The sequence below is a fragment of the Grampus griseus genome, assembly GCF_964374135.1.
Source record: "Grampus griseus genome assembly, chromosome: 3".
In the NCBI taxonomy this organism is placed as follows: domain Eukaryota; kingdom Metazoa; phylum Chordata; class Mammalia; order Artiodactyla; family Delphinidae; genus Grampus; species Grampus griseus.
Genome location: NC_139019.1, coordinates 143,366,909 through 143,388,503, shown reverse-complemented (window position 1 = coordinate 143,388,503; position 21,595 = coordinate 143,366,909). Strand labels below are relative to the sequence as shown.

The window sequence follows — 21,595 nt, the reverse complement described above, 5'->3', positions numbered from 1 at the left end:
AGGCTGTTGGGTGAGGTCAGGTCTCGGTGCCAAAATGGTGACCTTTGGGAGAGCTCACACCAATCAATATTCCCTGGGACCTCCACCACCAGTGTTCCTGCCCCCACAGTGAGCCCCAGCCAACTGCCGCCTCCCCAGGAGACCCTCCAAGACCCGCAGGTAGGTCTAGCCCAGGCTCCTGTGGAGTCACTGCTTTGTGCTGGGCCCAGTGCATGTGAAATCTTGTGTGCATCCTCTAAGAGTGGAGTCTCTGTTTCCTCCAGTCCTGTGGAGCTCCTGCACTCAAGCTCCTCTGGCCTTCCAAGTCAAATGCTCTGGGGCTCCTTCTCCTGTTGCCAGATCCTCAGGCTGGGGAGCCTGACATGGGGCTCAGAAGTCACTCCTGTGGGAGAACCTCTGCAATATAATTATTTTCCAGTTCATGGGTCGCCCACGCAGCAGGTATGGGATTTGATTATAGAGTGAAAGCACTCCTTCTCCTGTCTCATTGTGACTTCTTCTTTGTCTTTGGTAGGTAAAATACCTTTTTTGTTGATGGTTGTTCAGCAGTTGTGATTTTGGTGTTCAGCGGTTAGTTGTGATTTTGGTGTTTTCATGAGAAGAAGTGAGTGAAAGTCCTTCTACTCCGCCATCTTGTCTGGAATCGAGGGGCTCTACATATATATTCTTTTTCAAACTATTTTCCATTATAGCTGATTACAAAATATTGAATATAGTTCCCTGTGCAATACAGCAGGTCCTTTTTGTGTATCTCTTTTATATATAGTAGTGTGTATCTGTTAATCTCAAACTCCTAATTTATCCCTCCCTCCTCCCATCCCCTTTGGTAACAATAAGTTTTTTTCTCTGCCTGTGAGTTTGTTTCTGTTTTTAAATAACTTAATTTGTACTATTTTTTAGATTCTACATATAAGCAGTATCATATAATATTTGTCTTTCTCTGATTTTTTCACTTAGTATGATAATCTCTAGGTCCACTCATATTGGGGCAAATGGCGTTATTTCATTCTTTTTTATGGCTGAGTAATATTCCATTGTATATATATGCCACATCTTTATCCATCTGTTGATGGGCTTAGGTTGCTTCCATGTCTTGGCTATTGTAAATAGTGCTGCTATGAACATTGGGGTGCATGTATCTTTCTGAGTTATAGTTTCATCTTTTCTGGATATATGCCCAGGAGTGGGATTGCTGGATTATATGGTAGTTCTATTTTTAGTTTTTTTAGGAACCTCCATATTGTTCTCTATAGTGGTTACACCGGTTTTCATCCCTGCCAACAGTGTAGGATGGTTCCCTTTTTTCCACACCCTCTGCAGCATTTATTATTTGTAGACTTTCTGATGATAGTACAAACTGATGTTTGAAAACCTCTTTTCAGTTCTCTTATGTATACACCTAGGTGTGGAATTGCTGGGTCCTATGGTTAAATCCTTTACTTTCACTTTTAAAATAGACCAGAATCTGTGTCCACTTCTCACCATTTCCACCACCTCAGCCCTGGCCCATGATCTCTTGCCTTGATTTCTAACTGGCCTCCCTGCTTTCACTTCTGTGCTCCACATACCTTTAGACATGGAAAAGGCCCTTACCATTCCTTTACTTGTAACACTCCAGCGATCCCCCATTTCTCTCAATGAAAATGTGAAAGTCCTTCTAATGGTCTCTAAGGACCTGGCCCGTGATCTCTCTGACCTCGTCTTCTCCTCTTTCTCTCTTGCTCACTCAGCTCCAGCCTCTGTGCCGTTTCTTGAACATGCCAGGTGCACACTCATCTCGGAGCCTTTATACAGGCAAGCCCTCTGCCTGGAGTGTGCTTCCCTGAAGGTATCTTCTGGCTGTCTCACTCCTCCCTTTTTCAAGTCTTGCTCAGACGTTGCCTCCAATAAGGCCAACTTCATGTTTAACCCCTGCCTGTTCCCACCCCCAGCAATCCCAAGTCCGCTTCCTCCACTCATCCCCCCATCCCCAAAACAGTTACCACACTTGAACATGTGTCTCATTTGGGCATTTATGACATTTATTGTTTACTATCTGTCTCCCTCACCGAGAATGTAAGCTCCATCAGGACCCGGAGTTAAAAAATCTGTTTCATTCACTGATGTCTCCCCAGGCCTAGCACAAAATAGGTGCTCAATAAGTATCCATGGAGTGGATGAACAAACGCTGACTATATGTGGCAAAAGCCACCCTGAGTAGTGTGTGTGACAGAGGAACTACCTGTACCTGCTTGAGAAGATGCTTCTGAAGGGGCTGAGTAAGGTCTACCCACCTCCTGCCCTGGGACTGCTATGAGGGGTTTAATGCTGACTTCACCACTAAACATACAGGCCTAGAAGACCCTCTAATGAGAGGGATTCTGGAATCCACAGTGTGTTTATCAGCCTTAGACACAAACAAGTTCCTTGAATGACGTGGCAAGTACACATATTAGCGATAGCCCATTTAAGAGTCATTTAACCTCAATAATCATCGGAAAGATGCAAATAAAAGCCACAGTGAGATAGTACCACACACCTGTCAGAATCACTGTCACCAAAAAGACAAGAAACAGTAAGAGTTGGTGAAGATGTGGAGAAAAGGGCCCTCTCGTGCAGTGTTGATGGGAATGTGAATTGGTGTAGCCACTATGGAAAACAGTATGGAGGGTCCTCAAAAATTAAAAATACAACTACCATAGGATCCAGCAATTCCATTCCTGGGTATTTATCCAAAGAAAACACTAATTTGAAAAGATATATGCAACCCCATGTTCATCGTAGCATTATTTACAATAGCCAACATATGGAACCTAAGTGTCCATGGACAGATGAATGGATAAAGAAGATGTGGTTATATACATATATAATGGAACATTACTCAGCTCTAAAAAAGAGTGAAATCTTGCCATTTGTGACAACATGATGGACCTGGAGGAGATTCTAAGTGAAAGAAGTTACAGAAAGATGAATAACATATGTTTTCACTTAAATGTGGACTCTAAAAAACAAAACTAATGAACAAATGTGACAAAACAAACAGACTCAGATACAGAGAACAAACAGGTGGCTGCCAGAGGGGAGGTGGGTTGGGAAATGGGATAAATAGGTGAAGGGGGTTAAGAGCTACAACTACCAGTTATAAATAGGTCACAGGGATGTAATGTACAACTCAGGGAATATAGTCAGTAGTACTGTAATAACTTTTGTGCATAATCTATAAAAATATTGAATCACTATGTTATACCCCTGAAGCTAATGTAATACTGTAAGTCAACTATACGTCAATAAAAAACGTCACTTAAGAATACAGGTTTGAAATTGCCTTAAAAAGTGTGTCAGCATCAAGCAGACAGAAGCCTCGCTTTAGTCTAGCGATGATCATATGTCCACAGAGCACCTCTGTGCAAAGTAAGTGGTGAACGCTGTGCAGTGCGGTTACCAGACTCTGGGCATTTGTGGTTACCCGTCATGATCACCTGTCATGGTGGTTTTGCCATATCTGGGGATCACCTGTACTTGTTTTGCTTTGTCTACTTAAGCACATCCATTATAGAAAAGAAACTTTATGTCACTACCATAAGTGGAAGAGCACTCTCACTTGATGCAAACAGAGAATAACTGTAAAATTAAAACAAAACAACGCAATTAAGCTGGAGCACGATTTTGTTACCTGCTACCCGGGGAGTCTTAGACCTGCTCTCTCTGTTAAAAAGGGAGATGAGAAGTGTTAAAGAGGTGTTACATACACACCAGCATCAAGTGGAGGCTTTCTCCTCTGCCGAATTGGGAGAATAAAAAGATCACTGAAGGGAAACTAACTTTTCCCATCTGTGTTTCCATGTTATTTAATACCTCATCTGAACAACATATAAACTCAGCCCATCTTTCACCAGGGATATGGAGGGAATCCCAAGAAAGGCAAGAGAGAGGTCTTTGCCGTCAACAGACTCTCCCCAACTTGATCTCTCCCCTGCAGGGATCCCTCCCTAGTCTCCAGGAGATGATGTTAACAACCTCCTGCCTTTGGGACCAGACATTTTAATGGCTGCTCCCATGAACAGTAATAGTTCATGTCATCTATCTGTTCTATCTTTTTAAGTTTCTAACAGGGCTTGGTTTCCAAGTCTAACTCTCTTCTGAAAAATGTTTCTTCAAGTTGCTTGTCTCCTCCATCCTGCAGAAGGTGCTTCTGGCATCACACAAACACCCCTCCTCCTTTCAAAGTCACTGGCTGTCTCTGGTGACAGCCTCCCTAAACAATCTGTCGAGAGGGAGTCCTTGAGGTAGGAGTGGCGATGTGGCCCCTCCTAATAGCCCATCACTCCCCCGCCCCATGTTGCTCACAGCATGGGCAGCTGAAGCCCGCACGCTCTCTCTAACGCACGCTGTCAGCACAGCAGCCTAGGTGGTAAGTGCAGAGAGAGAAGAGAGTAAAGCAAGAAGGAGGTTGGGCCTCCCTCCTCACTTGGGGAAATCAAACTCCACAAAATTCGACTTCACTTTCATGTGTGCCTGGGGGTCTGTAAGCCCAGAGACAGCCGGGGAGAAGCCAACCTGAGTCATCGTGGGTGACATATGGGGGGTTCGCTTACCTCCAAATTTGGGGTTTCAGATTTGCCAAAGCAATGCCCCTCAGAGCAGAGTTGGGATCTGTTTCAGGGTGGAGCTGGAGACCCCTGGGAACCCCAGAGAATTACACAAAGGTGGTAATTTCACTCCTCACCTACAAACTCCCTGTCTTCAGGTGCATAGCTGCTTACACGTAACAAATGCATTCCTACCATTGATAAGCCTTTGCCCAGGGCTAGGTGCCTTATGTGTCATGATTCACTTACTTTTCACAGCACTGCAGGGTAAGTGCTGTTACTGGCACAGTGCTGCCATTGAAGAAGCTAAGGCTCAGAAAGGTTAAGACATTCGTACGGGTCACACAGCAAGTGATTGGCAAGGCCAGAATTGGTGTCTGGAGATGTATTCAGGTTCTAACATCAGAAGGAACCGGCTTGAGGACGGGCCAGGCTTGGGCCTGAGCACAGGTCTTGGTTTGCCCAGGACTGAGGAGTTTCCTGGGACTCACTGTCACTGGAAAAGCCCAGGGCACTGCAGGTTTTTGGGGAGAGGGTCTGTATCTCTCAGTCTGTCTTTTATATCCTTTCCTCTAGTATCTTTCGTATCACAGATATATCAGTCATCAATATATTACCTTAAACAATAACTGGTAAAAGGGGTGCAGCTTTAGAGCCCGTGAGTGGGAAAGGAATCACTTCTTGCCCTCCCTTACCCCGCCTTGGTAGATACAGCTGTGTCCAGCCCAGATGTCTTTGAGCTCCTAACGGGTATTCTCTGCTGCTCTCCTTTGTGACAGCATTGTGGGGGAGGACCCAGCCTCCTCCAGCCTCAGCAGCTGTCTCTTGCATTCAGAGAGCTCTGTTTCCAAACAGCAAAGATTCTTTTGAGCACCAGAGAGACAGTAGTTCTGTCCACTGTGCTCCTGCCGACTACATCTTAATTCCTTCTTCAGTTGTGAGCTGCAAATTCAACCCCTCTGCTCATCTCCTACGATGCAAATCAAGACGCATAAAGATGGGTTTACAGATTCGCCAACATCCAAATGGCGGAGAATGACTTGGTGTTCTCTTCTGGGCTGCAGTCTCCAGGGGTCATCTCACGTTGAGCGGCAGCCCCTCTGACTTTGCTTTGACTGCGGACATCAGCTCTATGCGTGCAGCTTCTCTAACGTTACCTTTTATTTTAGACTCTTTCTAATGTTTTCTGGATTCAGTTTTGTTGGACTTAGTTCAACTTGATTTGATGCCCGTTTATTGAGTCTCCATGAAGCATTGGAATGAGGAAAGCCGTCTTGCTATTCAGAAAACGCGAATTTCTTTTTGTCCTTTTAGGAGGACCAGGAGAGTAGCTGAGGGGGGCAGGGAGGCACGCTGTGCTCTGCGAATGATTTTGTGTGGGTCTTGGCAGCTGTGGGCGTGTGTTCATCCCACGCCGAGGGCTTTCTTTTTATTTGCCTTTGGCTGATTCATCCCTAGGGTATCCAGTGCCAAGCCAGGCTCTGGGAAGCGCATTCTTGCGGGGCAGGGTCTTCTTCTCCTATGGCTGAGATAGGCATGGGCTGCCTCCCCATTCACATTGTTTCCTTTGGCTGGAATGCGCTTCCTCTCCCTCCCCCACTTCATAATGGCCTCTGCTCAAATGCCACCTATCTGTGAGTGCCCTAAAGATACAAGACACTTCCCACCACTCTCTAACTCTTTCCCTACTTCATTTATCTTCCCTGCTTTATCATTATTTGAAACTATATACATATGGCTGTGTACTTTCCCGAGAGGTCCTTGAATTTGAAACTGCAGTGAACTGGCGGGGGACACAAACCCTGAAAAGCCCTGGGGAAGAGAGGACGCCCTGGCGGAGTAGCATGGCAGGGCCTCCTGACGAGGCGCACTGGGGAGACCAGGAGGGAACTAGCTTGGCCAAAACTCCTGCACTCCAAAGGTAGCAGCTGCTTCGGTTGTAGGAGGATGCTGGGTTCAACTTCAAAGGCTCTGGGACTTGTCAGTGAGGCATAGCAGGGCCACAAGTTAACCTTTAGGGTCATCTATTTCTTTCCGCAGCATGGGGCACTGAGGGCAGCCCTGTGTTCCAAGGAGCTGCTGCTCTCTTTCCAATCTTGGGGGTGGATGAGTGATCCCTGGCCACCTGAGGGTAGGGACCCCTTGGGCTTGATGCTTCCCTGGCCCATTGGCCAAGAGCTAAGAGTTTCCTGGAACTTGGGGGGGGCTTGGAATTGGGGTCCCCATTGTTACTCCTCTACAATGCATGTACAGGTGAGATGGCTCCAGATTCCTTGCTGAAAGTTGGTATTTTTCCTCCCATCCATCCATCCATCCATCCATCCATCCATCCATCCATCCAGATTTCCCTGAAGATAGGGACTCTATCTTGCCCTCCACTGCATTTCTAGTACTTATGTATTAGATGAAAATATCCGTGAATAGGTGGATGGATGGAGATGGATGGAAATAGATGGATGTTTCCTTTTACCAATTTCTCACTTATCACGAGGAAGTAGATTATCTGCCCTCCTTGGCCCCTCCGTCCACACCCGTGTCCAAGCTTTCTTTGTCCTTTTGACTTCTGCTCATAGTCTTTCTTCAGCCTTGAGCTCGTTTCTGCCAAACAAGATCCCCCTCGTCCTTCCGGCCCAGTTTGACACAGGGCTCTTCTGTACTATGTCAAAATTTTCAAATCTGAAGTCATCTGCACGTGTGCTACACACACACACACACACACACACACACACACACACACACACACACACACACACACACACACACACACACACACACACACACACACACACACACCACTTTGAGAGAAGAGTGTTTGTCTTGCTTATCATTGTATCCCCAGAATGTAGCATGCTGGCCCACTATAAATGCTTGTTGAATAAATAACTGAACAAACACCTATATGGTAGCACAGACTTAATTCTGCTTTGCATTATCATTGGTTATTTGTATTAGTATCTCACCAGCCTGGTCGTGAGGCCGGGAACTGGGTCACAGTCATTTCAGTACCTATTCTCATTCATTGCTTCACTAGTAATGGTGACGTATCTGGTGAGCAGATACCCTTTTGTGAACATCCTCGGTCTAAGTGCCAGGCCCTAGACTTTACCTACATAAGTTCATTTCCTTCTTACGATCACTCTGTGAGATGATTTTGTTAGTGCCCTTTTGCAGAAAAGGAAACTACAGCTCAGAGATACTGGACAACTAGCCCGAGGTCCTTTAGCTTATAAATAGAAGAGAGGGAATCTGAATGAGGTACTCCTGAGACCAGAGTCCCATTCTTTCCCTCTTCATAAGGCCGCTTTCCTCTTTTGGGGTAGTAAGGGCTCTTGTAAAAGTTATTTCAATTGAATGGACTTGAAAGTGGTCAGGACATGTTCAAATAGACCTGATGACTGCTCTGTACTGCCGTCACTTGACTGCTCTAGATCCTGTACTGCCGGCGCACACAGCCCTCCAGGATTCTCCTAGCGTCGGACATAAGACCTCGTTTTGAAATCCCCGGCAGTCTACTGGGACCACCACCCCACGGGGAGCCACTGCCCAACTGAGGTGGCCAGGTCCTCACCTGTCACGTAGTTCTTCAAATCCAGCTCATTGCTGAGAGGATTGTTGCTCTTGAACATATACAGGTTAAAGGGGGCCGGCTCCTTGCCCACATTTTTCCACATGGTGTAGTCTGGAGAGGTCCATCGTCCCGCCAGCACGTCATAATCGCGCTGCGTGAAGTGGACCAGCTTGGTCAGGGGGTCGTAGAGTCCCCCATGGAAGCCGATGACCATCTGGAAGTCGGGGTTGGAGTCGTGATAAATCTCCCCGTAGGCGGTGTACTGCAACTGCTTGACCATGAGACCATTGATGCTGAACACAGCCAGGGGAGTCCCTGTGTTATCTGAGGCAACATAGTACTCCTCCCCACTGCTGCTCTCCATGGCGAAGAGGTGACCTTGCAGGTCATAGTAGAGCGAGGTTATCTCCGAGTTGGAGTGATTATAGACATGGGTGATGCGAGTCGGGTTGTGGAGGTCAGAGTAGAAATATTGCAGGTGGTGGCCCAGGTTGGTCTTGTAGGAAGCCCGCCGCCCCACGCCGTCATAGCGGTACTGGACACTCCAGCCACTGGCCTTGTTGTAGGCTCTCGTTAGAAGGCCCTTGGAGTTATACTCAAAGATGTCGGCCCCTCGCTGACACAGATAGCCATCGTCGTCAATTTTGTACTGCACGTCACCGAGCCTGGTTATCCGATCTCGGAGGTCGTAGCGCAAGGGCATGAGGCGCACGCTGTTCCCCGGGTTCAGCAAGTGGAGGTTCCCATTGAGGTCGTAGCTGTAGCGCCAGGTCGGGCGGTCATTGACGGCCACGCTCTGGAGCTGCCCATCCCCATCATAGTCATAGGTGTACTTCGTGGTGTTGGCATAGGGCCCCAGTTTCAGCTCCCTCTTGATTACCCTGCCCATGCTGTCATACTGCACCGTCATCCAGTACATGAGGGACCGGAACATCTCGTACTGGACTTCCTTGATCCGCCCGTGGGTGTCAAAGTGCTTGCTGAGGGTCATCACAGCCGTGGTGATGATCTGGTTGATATCATAATAGATGACTCCGAACTTGCCAAAGTGCTCCACTTTGCCAGAAATCTCGTCGTAGCGGTAGAGGTCAACAGGAAGGGGGGTCTCACTTATGACCGGCTTGATGCTTGCGATCCGGAAGCTGTTGTCGTGATAGGTGTATTCAAACCTGGCGTTGACCATGCCTTCCTCAGAGAACCTGTAGATTTGCTTGTCCACAAGTGGGCCAATCTTCCGGTACCTGATGGTGCAGGAGAAGCCCCCACTTTGGAGGCTGACCATTTTTAGGACACCGGTGGTCTCATCATACCCGAAAGTGATGGCAGTACTGTCATAGACAATCTCCGATAGCTTGGAGAGTTTCCCATACTTGTAGAATACCTGGCGCCCAGTGCCTAAAAAGGATGTCTTGAGGATGCGGCCGTCATCACTGTAGTCAAAGATGACCGAAGCGTTGCTTTCAGGCGGGTTGTAAGTGTTGCGGATGTAGCCAATGGAGGTGTGGGTGGACATGCTGTGCCGGGCGACACTGGGCATGGTGACGGCGTGGAGGCGTTCAGAGGAGTCGTACTCGAATATGTACTGACGCTGACTCTGAAGCAGGAGGACCATGGACTGGAGGAAGGAAAGGGGAAGGGAACACATGAGTTGGCCATTTAGGACCGAGTGCTCAAATGGACAGAATTTATTCCATTTCCCTAAATGGCAATTCAGAAGCCGTGAAGGATGGGGAAATTTAGACCGGAAATTATGGGTAAATTGATTTCATCGGGCATGCTACTCTACGGATCACGGTGGCTACTTGGGAGAATGCTCCCCAAACGTTTACGTGCATGCGAAATACCCAGGGATCTGGTTAAAAGGCAGATTCTGATTCAGTACTTCGGTGGGGGAGGGTGGTGGAGAGGTGGCCTGAGAAGCTACTTGTGGAACAAACTCCCAGGTGATACTGATGTTGCTTGGACCATAACTTTGAGTTGCAAGGGGTTTGAAGGACTGAGGTGAGAGGCACTGAGTTTGCCTCCAGGCTCAATGACAAGAAATCCTGAGACTGGTTAGAAATGACTGCTGCTGGCCCAGCAGGGGACAGGTGTGATGCACATACTATCTTTGGGACACCGCTGATTAAATCTAAGGAGAAACCACATCCTCCATTTAGAAGCTACCGAAAAGATTAAGTAACCCAGAAGCATTGATTGTTTGGGGAAAGAATGGCCTCAAACTTGAAGCTGTGGAGAGATTCTTGCCTCCCCTGGTCAACCATTGTAGCATCTTACGGCGTAATGAGAACACTATTCAGAAGGGACCAAAGAGACAGCAGCCCCTTTACAGAGGAGGTAACAGCTCTATCTGCAAGTGAGCGCTGTCGTGGGGAGGCAAGAAAGGAAGAAACGGAAATGGGCTGGTGTGGAGGTGAGTCCAGATGAGAGGCCCAGGCTGAGCAAGCCCCTGTCTGATGACCAGATGACCAGGGCCGCCTTTAAAAGTCTTGACTCGTGACCTGAAGGCATCTCTTTTTACCGCTGCTACAACTGGACCTTTTCTGACGCGGAGACCTGAGTCTGCCACTTGCAGACACAGGAAAATATATATAGCAAGAATCCATATGGCTGGTTCAGCCAATAGGCCAGGGAGGGGAGGGTGCTGGTCCGTATGCTCGAGTTTTAGGCAGAATTCCCTACCCTGATGGCTCAATTTCGGGCAAGGCAGAAACGAATCACTGCATTTCCAGTGATTAGTGATAAGGAGTGATTAGCCGTGCTGCCAGTGGGATGATTCTGTCCGTTTCAACAGCACTGTTATTTTGGGGTAAAAATCAGACAGTCCACCCTTTTTGCCATTACTGAGTGTCTAGAACTTTTTTTTTTTTTTGCTTTTAATGGTAACAGTGCTGGGCTATGAATAACATTTTCCTTCAGACTTCCTCCCTCCCAGAGGGTGAGAGTGCATGGGGAGCCCTGGTAGAGTCAAAGTAAAGATGTTACAATGTCTTATGGCAAAGCCTGTCAGGTCAGCTTAAACAGAGAAGCATGAATGAGAGAGAGCGAGCTAGCCCCAGATGAGCGAGGGCAGCACATCCACCCACCTTGTCAAGGTAGGAATAGCTCCACACTTTCCCGTCGGCAAACATGCGGGACACGATCCGGCCTTGCTTGTCGATGTCTGTCCTCTCGCTCATGGCCCCGCGCTGAAGGCCAGCCAAGCGCCCATTGAAGAAATAGGAGACGTTGACAGCCGCCAGCCCACTGCTTGGGAGCCAGAGGAAGGGACGGCCCACCTGGTCATAAATGATCCTCAGGGTGAACTTCCGGTGATCATCGTAGATCTTCTCTGTCCGAATATTCCGGTCATAGTCAATGGACAAGAGATTTCTTCCGTGGACCTAGGAAAACACAACGGGCCTGCTTTGAAAGATATCACTGGGGCATGTTAGCTCAGGCTTCTATGGAGGACACAGCTGGCGTGGCCAGGGCCTGTGTGTGCGCTGGAAGAAGAAATACCCTTGAAGAGGAGTGCTTTCTAAACTCCTTCCCATCGTAGTACACATAGAAAGTGGTCATTTCTGTAGGGTGCACTAGAATAGAGCAAGGCTGCTAATGGCCAGAGATGACTGATCTGGGCATGGCTGCCATGAGCAGCTAGGTAGGCTGGGCACTGCACAGTTACCAGGGTGTCATCGTGTCGTAGAGAGTGTGAACGGGAAAACCTGGGCAGTGCACAAATTACAGAGCCATACACAATAGCCCTGGCCCCTGGGGTTCTAACTGGCCACCCTGGGAAGCAAGAGGATTTGTATATTTGCACACTTACAACCCTTTTGTGGCACATTATCAGCTAATGAATAGCTAATGATCTTTAAGAGCAGGTGCAAAGATTTCTTCCGAAACCTTAAGAAAAAGGTACCTAGGAAGGTGAGGAGAAGGTCTCAGATATACATATTGTACGAAGATCTGGGAATACGAAGCCTTATTCCTATGTGAACTCCTTTAATTCTCCCATCTAGGGAAAAATCTCGCCACTGTCAAGGATGCAAGACATCAGTGGGGTGATCTCAACAGGCCTGGGGAATTCCAACAAAGGGAGGAACTGATTTACTTAGATTTGAGAGGAATGATGGAACACGTCCAGACGTAATTTAATATTTATTTAGAAGTCAATCTGATCAGAGAAGAGAGCCTGTCTCAGAAGGCAGGGCTGAGAGACTAGACTCTGGGTAGGGGGAAAGGAGAAGGACTCTAGGGATTCAGCTAGACCTGAGTGGATGGCTGGAAGGGAAGGAAATGAGGCCAACTCAGCCCAGGCTCTTTCAATGTAATTGACTGTAAATCCAGACATCCCTGGGGTGACTGCTGAAGGCGAGGGAAGGTGTAAACATGCAGAAGGAAGGGATGTGAGACATGTCTGGCACCTGCTAACTTTACCCTAATACTTCAATAGCACTTAACGATAATAATGATGATGGTGATGATGACCTTGATAGTAATAGTAACTTTGGCGTGTGCTGAGGGCTACTGTGTTAGGCATTGTGTTAGGCAGTTTGCATCCACTGTCTGAGTTGATGCTCACAAATGAGGAAACTGAGCCTCCAACAGAGGTTATACACCTGCTCAAGGTCACACAGCAATGAAGTATTAGGTTGGTCTGGAACTCAGGTCTTCAGACTTTGACTAGTTAATGAACCAGCTTTACTGTTTTCTGCATGGTATATATCGTACATGCATTGAGTGCCCTGAGATGTGTCAAATGATGAAGAGACTGTAAGGGACTCTAGAGGGTTCCACCCTGCGGCTTTGGAGGAGACAAGGAATAATTCTAACATGACAGGCACCTGTTATATTGGGGAGCAGCATTGTACCCAGGTAAAGAACTACATTTCACAGCTTCCTTTGGAGACTGGGGTGGCTAAAGTGATTTAAGTAGTAGTTGTTGGCTGGGTCTTCTGGGAACCTTAAAGCAAGCAGACTTAGCTAAGAAGTAGGCACCCTTTTGTCCTTCCCACTTTCCTTCTTTTCTTAGGTGGAATGTGGATGTGACCACCGGCACTCCAGTATTCACTTTGTGAATATGGGGTGACATTGAGGATGTTAAACCTCAAAGATAATGGTTCATCCAGAGAAAATGTCTAGATCCCTGTCAACCTAGGTGTCTTCAAGATGACTTAGGTCATCTGTACCAGCCATGAATTGCTTCCCGCTAGACTCCTTTTAGGGCATAAAAAATAATAAGCCTGTATCTTGTATAAGATACTGTTATTTCTCATTTCTGTTACCAGCAGTTGAAACTAATTAAACTGATAAACCCTTGATGCTTTGACAGGTACTGTGCTAGGTACTTTACATATCTGATCCCAGTTTAATTCTCACAATGTAGGTAGAAATTATTTTATATATGGGCAATTACCCTCAGAGGCAGAGGCAGGATTTGAACCCAGGACCACCTGGTCCCCCAAACCATTGTTGTTTTCATGGAGTCATCCCAGAAAAAAGGGGACAGAACATGTGAGATAAACATTTAGGGAAAAAAAAATGCTGAGGCATGGAGAGAGAATAAAGGTGGTGAGTTCTTGGGATTATAACGAAATTCAGCTTCGAGTGGAAGAATCATATCGTCAAACCTGCGGTAATCGGGAAGAATCGTCAAGAAAGCAAAGAGTGAGTGTGGTAGGATATTTTCAACAGGCCCAAAAGTTAATGCTGTCAGAATCACTGAAGATGTTGAAGATATGGTCTAGAGTTCCAGAGCAGACCACAAGCTGGCGTCAGAAAGATCACTTCCTCTGGAAACACAAGTTTGGACATACTGGGTTGCTTCATTTGGGACAACAGCAGAAGGCCACCAAGATTCTTAATCCTATGTGTTTAAGAGTTTCAGTTCAAGACCTCGTTAACATTTTATGAGGCAGAATGAATACTGTGGCAACAATGAGGAAGGATTTTCAGGATTTCCCCCACCATGCCTATGCATATCCCACCTCCTTGGCCACGCTTCTATTCTTCTATCCCTTTGCTTATTCTTTTCCCTTTTGCTTCTCTTTGCTGACAGCATACAACCCCCAGTGCATTTATTATTTATTGAACGTTAAATCTCTGCTCCTGTCAGGTACGGTGCCTGCTCTGGAACGCAAGGATGAGCAACACCAACAAAGCAACACGTCCCAAGAATTTACAACGGGCTTAGTGTGTTCTCAGCACTGCCCATGTTTTATCTTGTTTAATCCTCACAACGCTCCCAGGCAAGCACTATTATCCCCATTTTACATGCAAGGCACAGACAGGTTTAAGTGCCCTGCTCAAGCTTACACAAATAGTAAGTGGTGGAGCCAGGGTCCCAATCCTGAGCTCACTCTCTTCACCCCTGGGCTGTACCACCCCCTCTGACGAGTGGTTCTCCAACAGACATGAAATTCTAAACTACCCGGGATGCTCTCTAAAGCATGGCTGCAGGGCTGACTCCACAGCTGCTGAATCAGCTCCCCAGGGAATAGGAGCTGGGTGATTCCGAAGCATACTATTGGTTAAAATACACTTAGTGTGATATAAGGCCTTATCTTCAGTTACCTGGGAGAGACCAACAGACAAATCATATATCCGTAATATAATCGTGTGTGTATGTACGTATGTGTATGTTTGTATGTACTTATAGTGCTATAACGTATTCATCGGAGATGTTAACTTGTAAATCAAATATACAAGCATGGTTATCATTAAAACAACTATATTAGTATGTGAAGGTGCTAAGAATGCAGAAAGAACAGCGTAGTGGGCAAGCACAGAAGATGGGTCCCCAACCTCAGACTGCTACCATTTAGGTTTGTCACTATTACTTAAAGCTATCGAGGCCTTTTGTCTCTTGGCCCAGGTGTACCAACCATAAAAAAAGTAATAGGTGCTAATCATTAGCCATTGATAATTTAGGGTGGGATTTTATTTCTAAATTCATCATGTCCCTGGGAATGGGATTTTGTTATAGCGCTGATTTGAGCTAACTTCCCCCCCGATTTTAATGAAATAATTGACATACATCATTGCATAAGTTTAAGGTGTACAGCATAATAAGTTGACTTACAAATATGGTGAAATGATTACCACATTAAGTTTGATTAACATTCATCATCTCATATAGATATGAAAGAAAAAAGAAAAAGGAAAAAACACTTAAGATTTACTGTCCTCACAACTTTTTTTTTTTTCGGAGTACACGGGCCTTTCACTGTTGTGGCCTCTTCCATTGCGGAGCACAGGCTCCGGACGCACAGGCTCAGCGGCCATGGCTCACGGGCCCAGCCACTCCGCGGCATGTGGGATCTTCCCGGACCGGGGCACGAACCCGTGTCCCGTGCATCGGCAGGTGGACTCTCAACCACTGCGCCACCAGGGAAGCCCCTCACAACTTTTTTAATCAATGACTTTTATGTTTATTTTGAAAGTTAAGATAAAATTGACATGCAATATTATATTAGTTTCAGGTGTACAACGTAGTGATTCAATGTTGTATCTATTGTGAAATGATCACCGTAATAAGACTAGTTAACATTAGTCACCGTACGTAGCTGTGAATTTTTTTTTCTTGTGAGAACTTTTAAGATCTACTCTCTTAGCAACTTTCAGATACACAATACAGTATTAACTATAAGGGCCATGATGTACATTACAACCCCATTACTCATTTATTTTGTAACTGGAAACTTGTGCCTTTTGACTCTCTTTTTCCATTGTGCCCATCCCCACTCTTCACATCTGTCAACCACCAATCTGTTCTCAGTACCTATGATCTTGTTTTTTTTTTTCTTCTTTTTAAAGATTCCACATGTAAGTGAGATCATAGGGCATTTGTCTTTCTCTGTCCAACGTATTTCACTTAGTATAATGCCCTCAGGGTTCATCCATATCACAAATGGCAATATTTCATTCTTTTTTTTTGGCAGAATAATATTCCGTTTGTGTGTGTGTGTATATGTATATTATATGTATATCACATCTTCTTTACCCGTTCATCCATTGATGGACACTTACATCGCTTTCATGTCTTGGCTATTGTAAATAATGCTGCAGTGAACACTGGGGTGTATATCTTTCTGAGTTAGTGTTTTCATTTTCTTCATCTATATGTCCAGAAATGGAATTGCTGGCTCATATGGTAGTTCTATTTTTTAATTTTTTTGAGGATACCCCATACTGTTTTCCATAGTGGCTGCACCAATTTACATTCCCACCAACGGTGCACAAGGATTCCCTTTTCTCCACATCCTTCCCAACACTTGTTATTTGTCTTTTTGATAATAGCCATTCTAACAGGCGTGAGATAATATCTCATCATGGTTTGATTTGCACATCCCTAGGCATCAGTAATGTTGAGCACCTTTTCATGGATCTGTTGGCTATCTGTGTGTCTTCTTTGGAAAAATGTCTATACAGATCCTATTTTTTTTTTTTTTTTTTTTGCAGTACGTGGGCCTCTCACTGATGTGGCCTCTCCCGTTGCGGAGCACAGGCTCCGGACGCGCAGGCCCAGTGGCCATGGCTCACAGGCCCAGCCGCTCTGCGGCATGTGGGATCTTCCCGGACCGGGGCACGAACCTGTGTCCCCTGCATCCGCAGGCGGACTCTCAACAACTGCGCCACCAGGGAAGCCCCACAGATCCTACTTTTCAGTTGAATTTTTTTTTTTTTTTTTTTTTTTTTTTTTTAGTATATCTATTTATTTTTGGCTGCATTGGGTCTTAGTTGTGGCACGTGGGATCTTTCATTGCATCGCGCGGGCTCTTCGTTGTGTCGTGTGGGCTTCTCTCTACATGTGGCATGCGGGTTTTCTCTCTCTAGTTGTGGCGCACAGGCTCCAGAGCATATGGGCTCTGCAGTTGTGGTGTGCAGGCTCTAGAGGGTGTGGGCTCTGTAGTTTGTGGCACGTGGGCTCTCTAGTCGAGGCGTGTGGGCTTAGTTGCCCCGTGGCATGTGGGATCTTAGTTCCCCGACCAGGGGTCAAACCCACATCCTCTGCATTGGAAGGTGGATTCTTTACTGTTGTACCACCAGGGAAGTCCCTTAGCTGAATTGGGTTTTTTCTTTTTTCTTTTTTTTGCCTGTGTCGGCTCTTTGCTGCTGCGTGTGGGCTTTCTCTAGTTGTGGTGAGCAGGGGCTACTCTTCATTGCGGTGTGTGGGCTTCTCATTGCAGTGGCTTCTCTTGTTGCGGAGCATGGGCTCTAGACGTGCGGGCTTCAGTAGTTGCAGCACACGGGCTCAGTAGTTGTGGCATGTGGGCCCCAGAGAGCATGGGCTTCAGTAGTTGCAGTGCATGGGGTCAGTAGTTGCAGTGCATGGGCTCTAGAGTGCACGGACTTCAGTAGTTGTGGCTCACGGCTTCTAGAGCGCAGGCTCAGTAGTTGTGCCGCATGGGCTTAGTTGCTTCGCAGCATGTGGGATCTTCCCAGACCAGGGATCAAACCCATGTTCCCTGCATTGGCAGGCAGATTCTTAAGCACTGCACCACCAGGGAAGTCCCTTAGTTGAATTGGTTTAAAAAATTTTTTTTTGCTATTGAGTTGTACGAGTTCTTTTTATATTTTAGATATTAACCCCTTATCAGATATATGATTTGTAAATATTAAAAAACATTATAATAAAAAGGCTGCCTTTTCATTTTGTGGATGGTTTCCTTTGCTTGTGTAAGCTTTTTAATAGCCCCATTTATTGGTTTTCGCTTTTATTGCCTTTGCTTTTATGTCAAATCCAGAAAATCATTGTCAAGACTAATGTCAAGGAACCTACGCTTTTTCTTGGAGTTTTATGGTTCCAGGTCTTATGTTCAAGTTTTTAATCCATTTGAGTTACTTTCTGTGCATGGTATAAGATAGTGGTACAGTTCCATTCTTTTGTACGGCGATGTCAAGTTTTCCCAGCACCACTTGTTGAAGAGAGTGTCCTTTCTCCATTTTATATTCTTGGCTCCTTTGCTGTAAATTAATTGACCATACATGTGTGGGTTTATTTCTGGGCTCTCAATTCTTTTCCATTGGTCTTTGTGTCTATTTTTATTCCAGTACCATATTGTTTTGATTACTATAGCTTTGCAGTAGAGTTTGAAATCAGGGATCATGATGCCTTCAGCTTTGCTGTTCTTCTTCTTTTTTTTAATGAAACAATTAAAAAAATAAATTTATTTATTTAGTTTTGGTGTGTTGGGTCTTTGTTGCTGCTTGCGGGCTTTCTCTAGTTGCGGTGAGCGGGGTCTACTCTTCGATCTGGTGTGCAGGCTTCTCATTGCAGTGGCTTCTCTTGTTGCAGAGCATGAGCTCTAGGCATGCGGGCTTCAGTAGTTGTGGCACATGGGCTCAGTAGTTGTGGCTCACGAGCTCTAGAGTGCAGGCTCAGTAGTTGTGGTGCACGGGCTTAGTTGCTCCGCGGCATGTGGGATCTTCCCAGACCAGGGCTCGAATCCGTGTCCCCTGAATTGGCAGGCAGATTCTTAACCACTGCGCCACCAGGGAAGCCCCAATGAAACAAATTTTTAATTTCAATTTTATATTTACAAAAAGACAAAGAGAATAGGGAGTGGGGAGGCAGGAATGATGCTGGTCACCCCCCAGCCCCCCCAGAGTGCAGCGAGAGGCCACAGCCAACAGAATGGGTCAGACTGCTCTCCTCTGCCATTACTGACAACAGCAATGGACCAAAGGCTTCAGTTAACAAGGTCAGTCTGTTTGGGGAGAGTCAGACGGTCTGTCCAGTCCATGTGCATGAGGAGGAAGTTCCAAGTCAGTCTATTGAGGCCTTGGCTCTCCATAGGCTGGGGCCCTTCTCTTGGAAGTTCTGGGCCGCCCTCTCCAGGGCACATAGGGGCCACAGGGACGATGCCAGGGAAAACCCCTGTGGACCACAGGGGCCCGCTGCTGATAACAGGGTCGGGCGAAGGGAGGCCTAGGCGGCTGGCGACTAAACATAAAGTCAACTTCGAAGGTAAATTCTGTCTGGGTAGTTTGGGGGAATATCTGAATGGAAATGGTTTAAGGAGAATTGATTCAATTGGAAAGGATGGTCTGAAGAAAAATGGGCATCTTAGGGACAGACTAGGAACGGGGGTGTCACCTTGTGAAACGGGATGGGACAGGGTTGTGGGGACAGGAGTGGGAACTGGGGTGGGTGGGGAGATGGTGTGGGGGGCAGGGGGCAGCACCCAGGTGGAGGCAGGGGTTGGGGAGGAGGGAAGGCTGGTTGATCTCTGCAGCCCCCCCTTGAGAGGGGGCTGCCTCTCAAGTCTCTTGCCAGGTCCTCCCCTGGCAGGGCCGTCATTGATGCACTTGCCCACTGGGTCGTGCTGGGGCAGCTCCACCCCCCAGGCGTTGGCCACGTGGGGCAGCAGAAGCTGGGAGAGTTGTTGGTGCGCGCGCACGTTCCAGTGCACTCTGTCGGAGCCGTGCTTTTGGGCCTCGTCAGAGCTGTAGAAGTTGGTTTCAATCACGTTGGTTTTCGGGGTTGAGGCTGCGGGTCGGAGCTCCGGTGGGAGGAAGCCACTGGTGATGTTGTCGCCCACGGGCATGGCCGTGTTCCAAACCAGGAGGCATGACTAGGGCAGCACCTGGCACAGGCGCCCAAATAGGCTCTCCAGGTTCTGCAGGTAGTTTGGCCAGGAGTCCTCCCCATACCTGGTGAGGCCCCAGAGGCAGGAGCTCATGATGACCAGGTTCGGGTCGTGCTCACCCAAATGCAGCTCCTCCAGGATGGCTTCGAGGTAGTCGCGCGTCAGGAGTACACGTGCGTCAGGAAGTAGAAGCGCACCAGGTGCTGGCTGGAGCCAAACTGGCGCACCTCGCGGTAGTGGGTGCCGTTATGCATGCGGCCCTGCTTGCCCCCCTGCACCAGCTCGTCCTGCTCGAAGCCGTACTCTCCCTTGGCCTTGAGCTGGCTGAGTGTGAGCAGGCAGTCCTTCTGCAGCAGGAGCACCAGGTCCTTGTACACGGCCCTCTGGACCAAGTCCGCCAGGATGGCCACGAACTTGTTGTGGAGCAGCTGCTGCACTTCGGAGGCGAGCCCGTGGCCCATGACGCTCGGGACGCACCGCCTAGCTCCTTCCTTTCACTCGGTGGGTCTGCGGATGGCTCCTCAGGTGTAAAGGTGATCCCTCAGCTCAGGTGGCTGGTCCTGCTACATCCTCAGGCACTTTGCTCCAGGAGGTGCCCCGGAGAGGGGAGAATTAGGCATTCTCTGTTTCCTTCAATCTCCTGGGGCTGGCTCCTTTCTTTAAACCTTAAACACATTCTAGTTTCTTGCTTTAAAAAGGAAAGGAACCGTCTTTGACTCCACCTCCAGGACAGTCCTATCTTTTGCTTCCCCTTCAAGGCCAATTTTTGCCAAGTTGTTTGAACTGGCTGTGTCTGGGTCCTCACCTCCCACTCACTCCTCCTTTTACTTGATTTTGGCTTCCAACTCCATCAAAGCGAAGAAACGTTTGTCAGTAAATCCCCAGCGATTTCCTTGCTGCTTCTTTCAGTGACTACTTCTTGGTCGTTATCACATCTGTAGCATCCCTAGCTCCTTGGGGCTGGGGCACCGATGGTGATTCCCTTCCATGACTCTGCTGGAGAGTCTGACACCCTGGTCTCCTGTCTCACCTCCCCCGGTATCCTGTGTGAGTTTCTCTTTCTCTGGCCATCCCCAAACGTCAGTCTTTCTCAAGGCCCACTCATCGGCTCCTTCCTTCTTTTCTCCAACATTCTTTCCTTAGGTGAATTCATCCACGCTCTTGGTGCCCATACACTCCTATTTGCCCCAACTTTTCTGGTCTGTTCTTCTTTTTTTTTTTTTTTAATTTATTTTATTTTTGGCTGCATTGGGTCTTCGTTGCTGTGTGTGGGCTTTCTCTAGCTGCAGTGAGCAGAGGCTACTCCTCGTTGCTGTGCACGGGCTTCTCATTGCAGTGGCTTCTCTTGTTGCGGAGCATGGGCTCTAGGCGCGTGGGCTTCAGTAGTTGTGGCACATGGGCTCAGCAGTTGTGGCTTGCAGGCTCTAGAGCGCAGGCTCAGTAGTTGTGGCGCACGGGCTTAGCTGCTCCATGGCATGTGGGATCTTCCCGGACCAGGGCTCGAACCTGTGTCCTCTGCATTGGCAGGCGGATTCTTAACCACTGCGCCACCAGGGAAGCCCTGTTCTTCTTTTTAAAGATTGCTTTGGCCATTTGGGTATCTGTGGTTCCATACAGATTTTAGAAACATCTGCTCTATTTCTGTGAAAAACGCCATTGGAATTTTGTTAGGGATTGCATTGAATTTGTAAATTGCTTTCGGTAGTATGGACATTTTATCAATATTAATTCTCCCACTTCGTGAGCACGGAACACCTTGCCATTTATTTGTGTCGCCTTCAGTTTCTTTCATCAATGTCTTACAGTTTTCAGTGTACAGGTTTTTTACCTCCTTGGCTAAATTTATTCCAAGGTATTTTGTTTGTTTTGATGCAATTGTAAAT

At 47.2% G+C, this 21,595-nt stretch overlaps 1 protein-coding gene and 1 pseudogene across 8 annotated transcripts in view; both read right to left on the bottom strand.

Moving 5' to 3' along the window:
* TENM2 (teneurin transmembrane protein 2) overlaps positions 1–21,595 on the bottom strand; it is a gene marked incomplete at both ends in the record, with an annotated part of 991,817 nt that overhangs the window by 9,944 nt on the left and 960,278 nt on the right. For all 7 annotated transcript variants that reach the window (XM_082650012.1, XM_082650013.1, XM_082650014.1 and 4 more), the window contains 2 exons: positions 8,137–9,751; positions 11,223–11,519. In XM_082650012.1, the coding sequence (XP_082506138.1) occupies positions 8,137–9,751; positions 11,223–11,519 (1,912 nt within the window). The remainder of the gene's footprint in view (positions 1–8,136; positions 9,752–11,222; positions 11,520–21,595) is intronic.
* LOC309819662 (PC-esterase domain-containing protein 1B-like) lies at positions 18,895–20,232 on the bottom strand (annotated as a pseudogene). The gene has a single exon. The product of its transcript is annotated as a PC-esterase domain-containing protein 1B-like (transcript).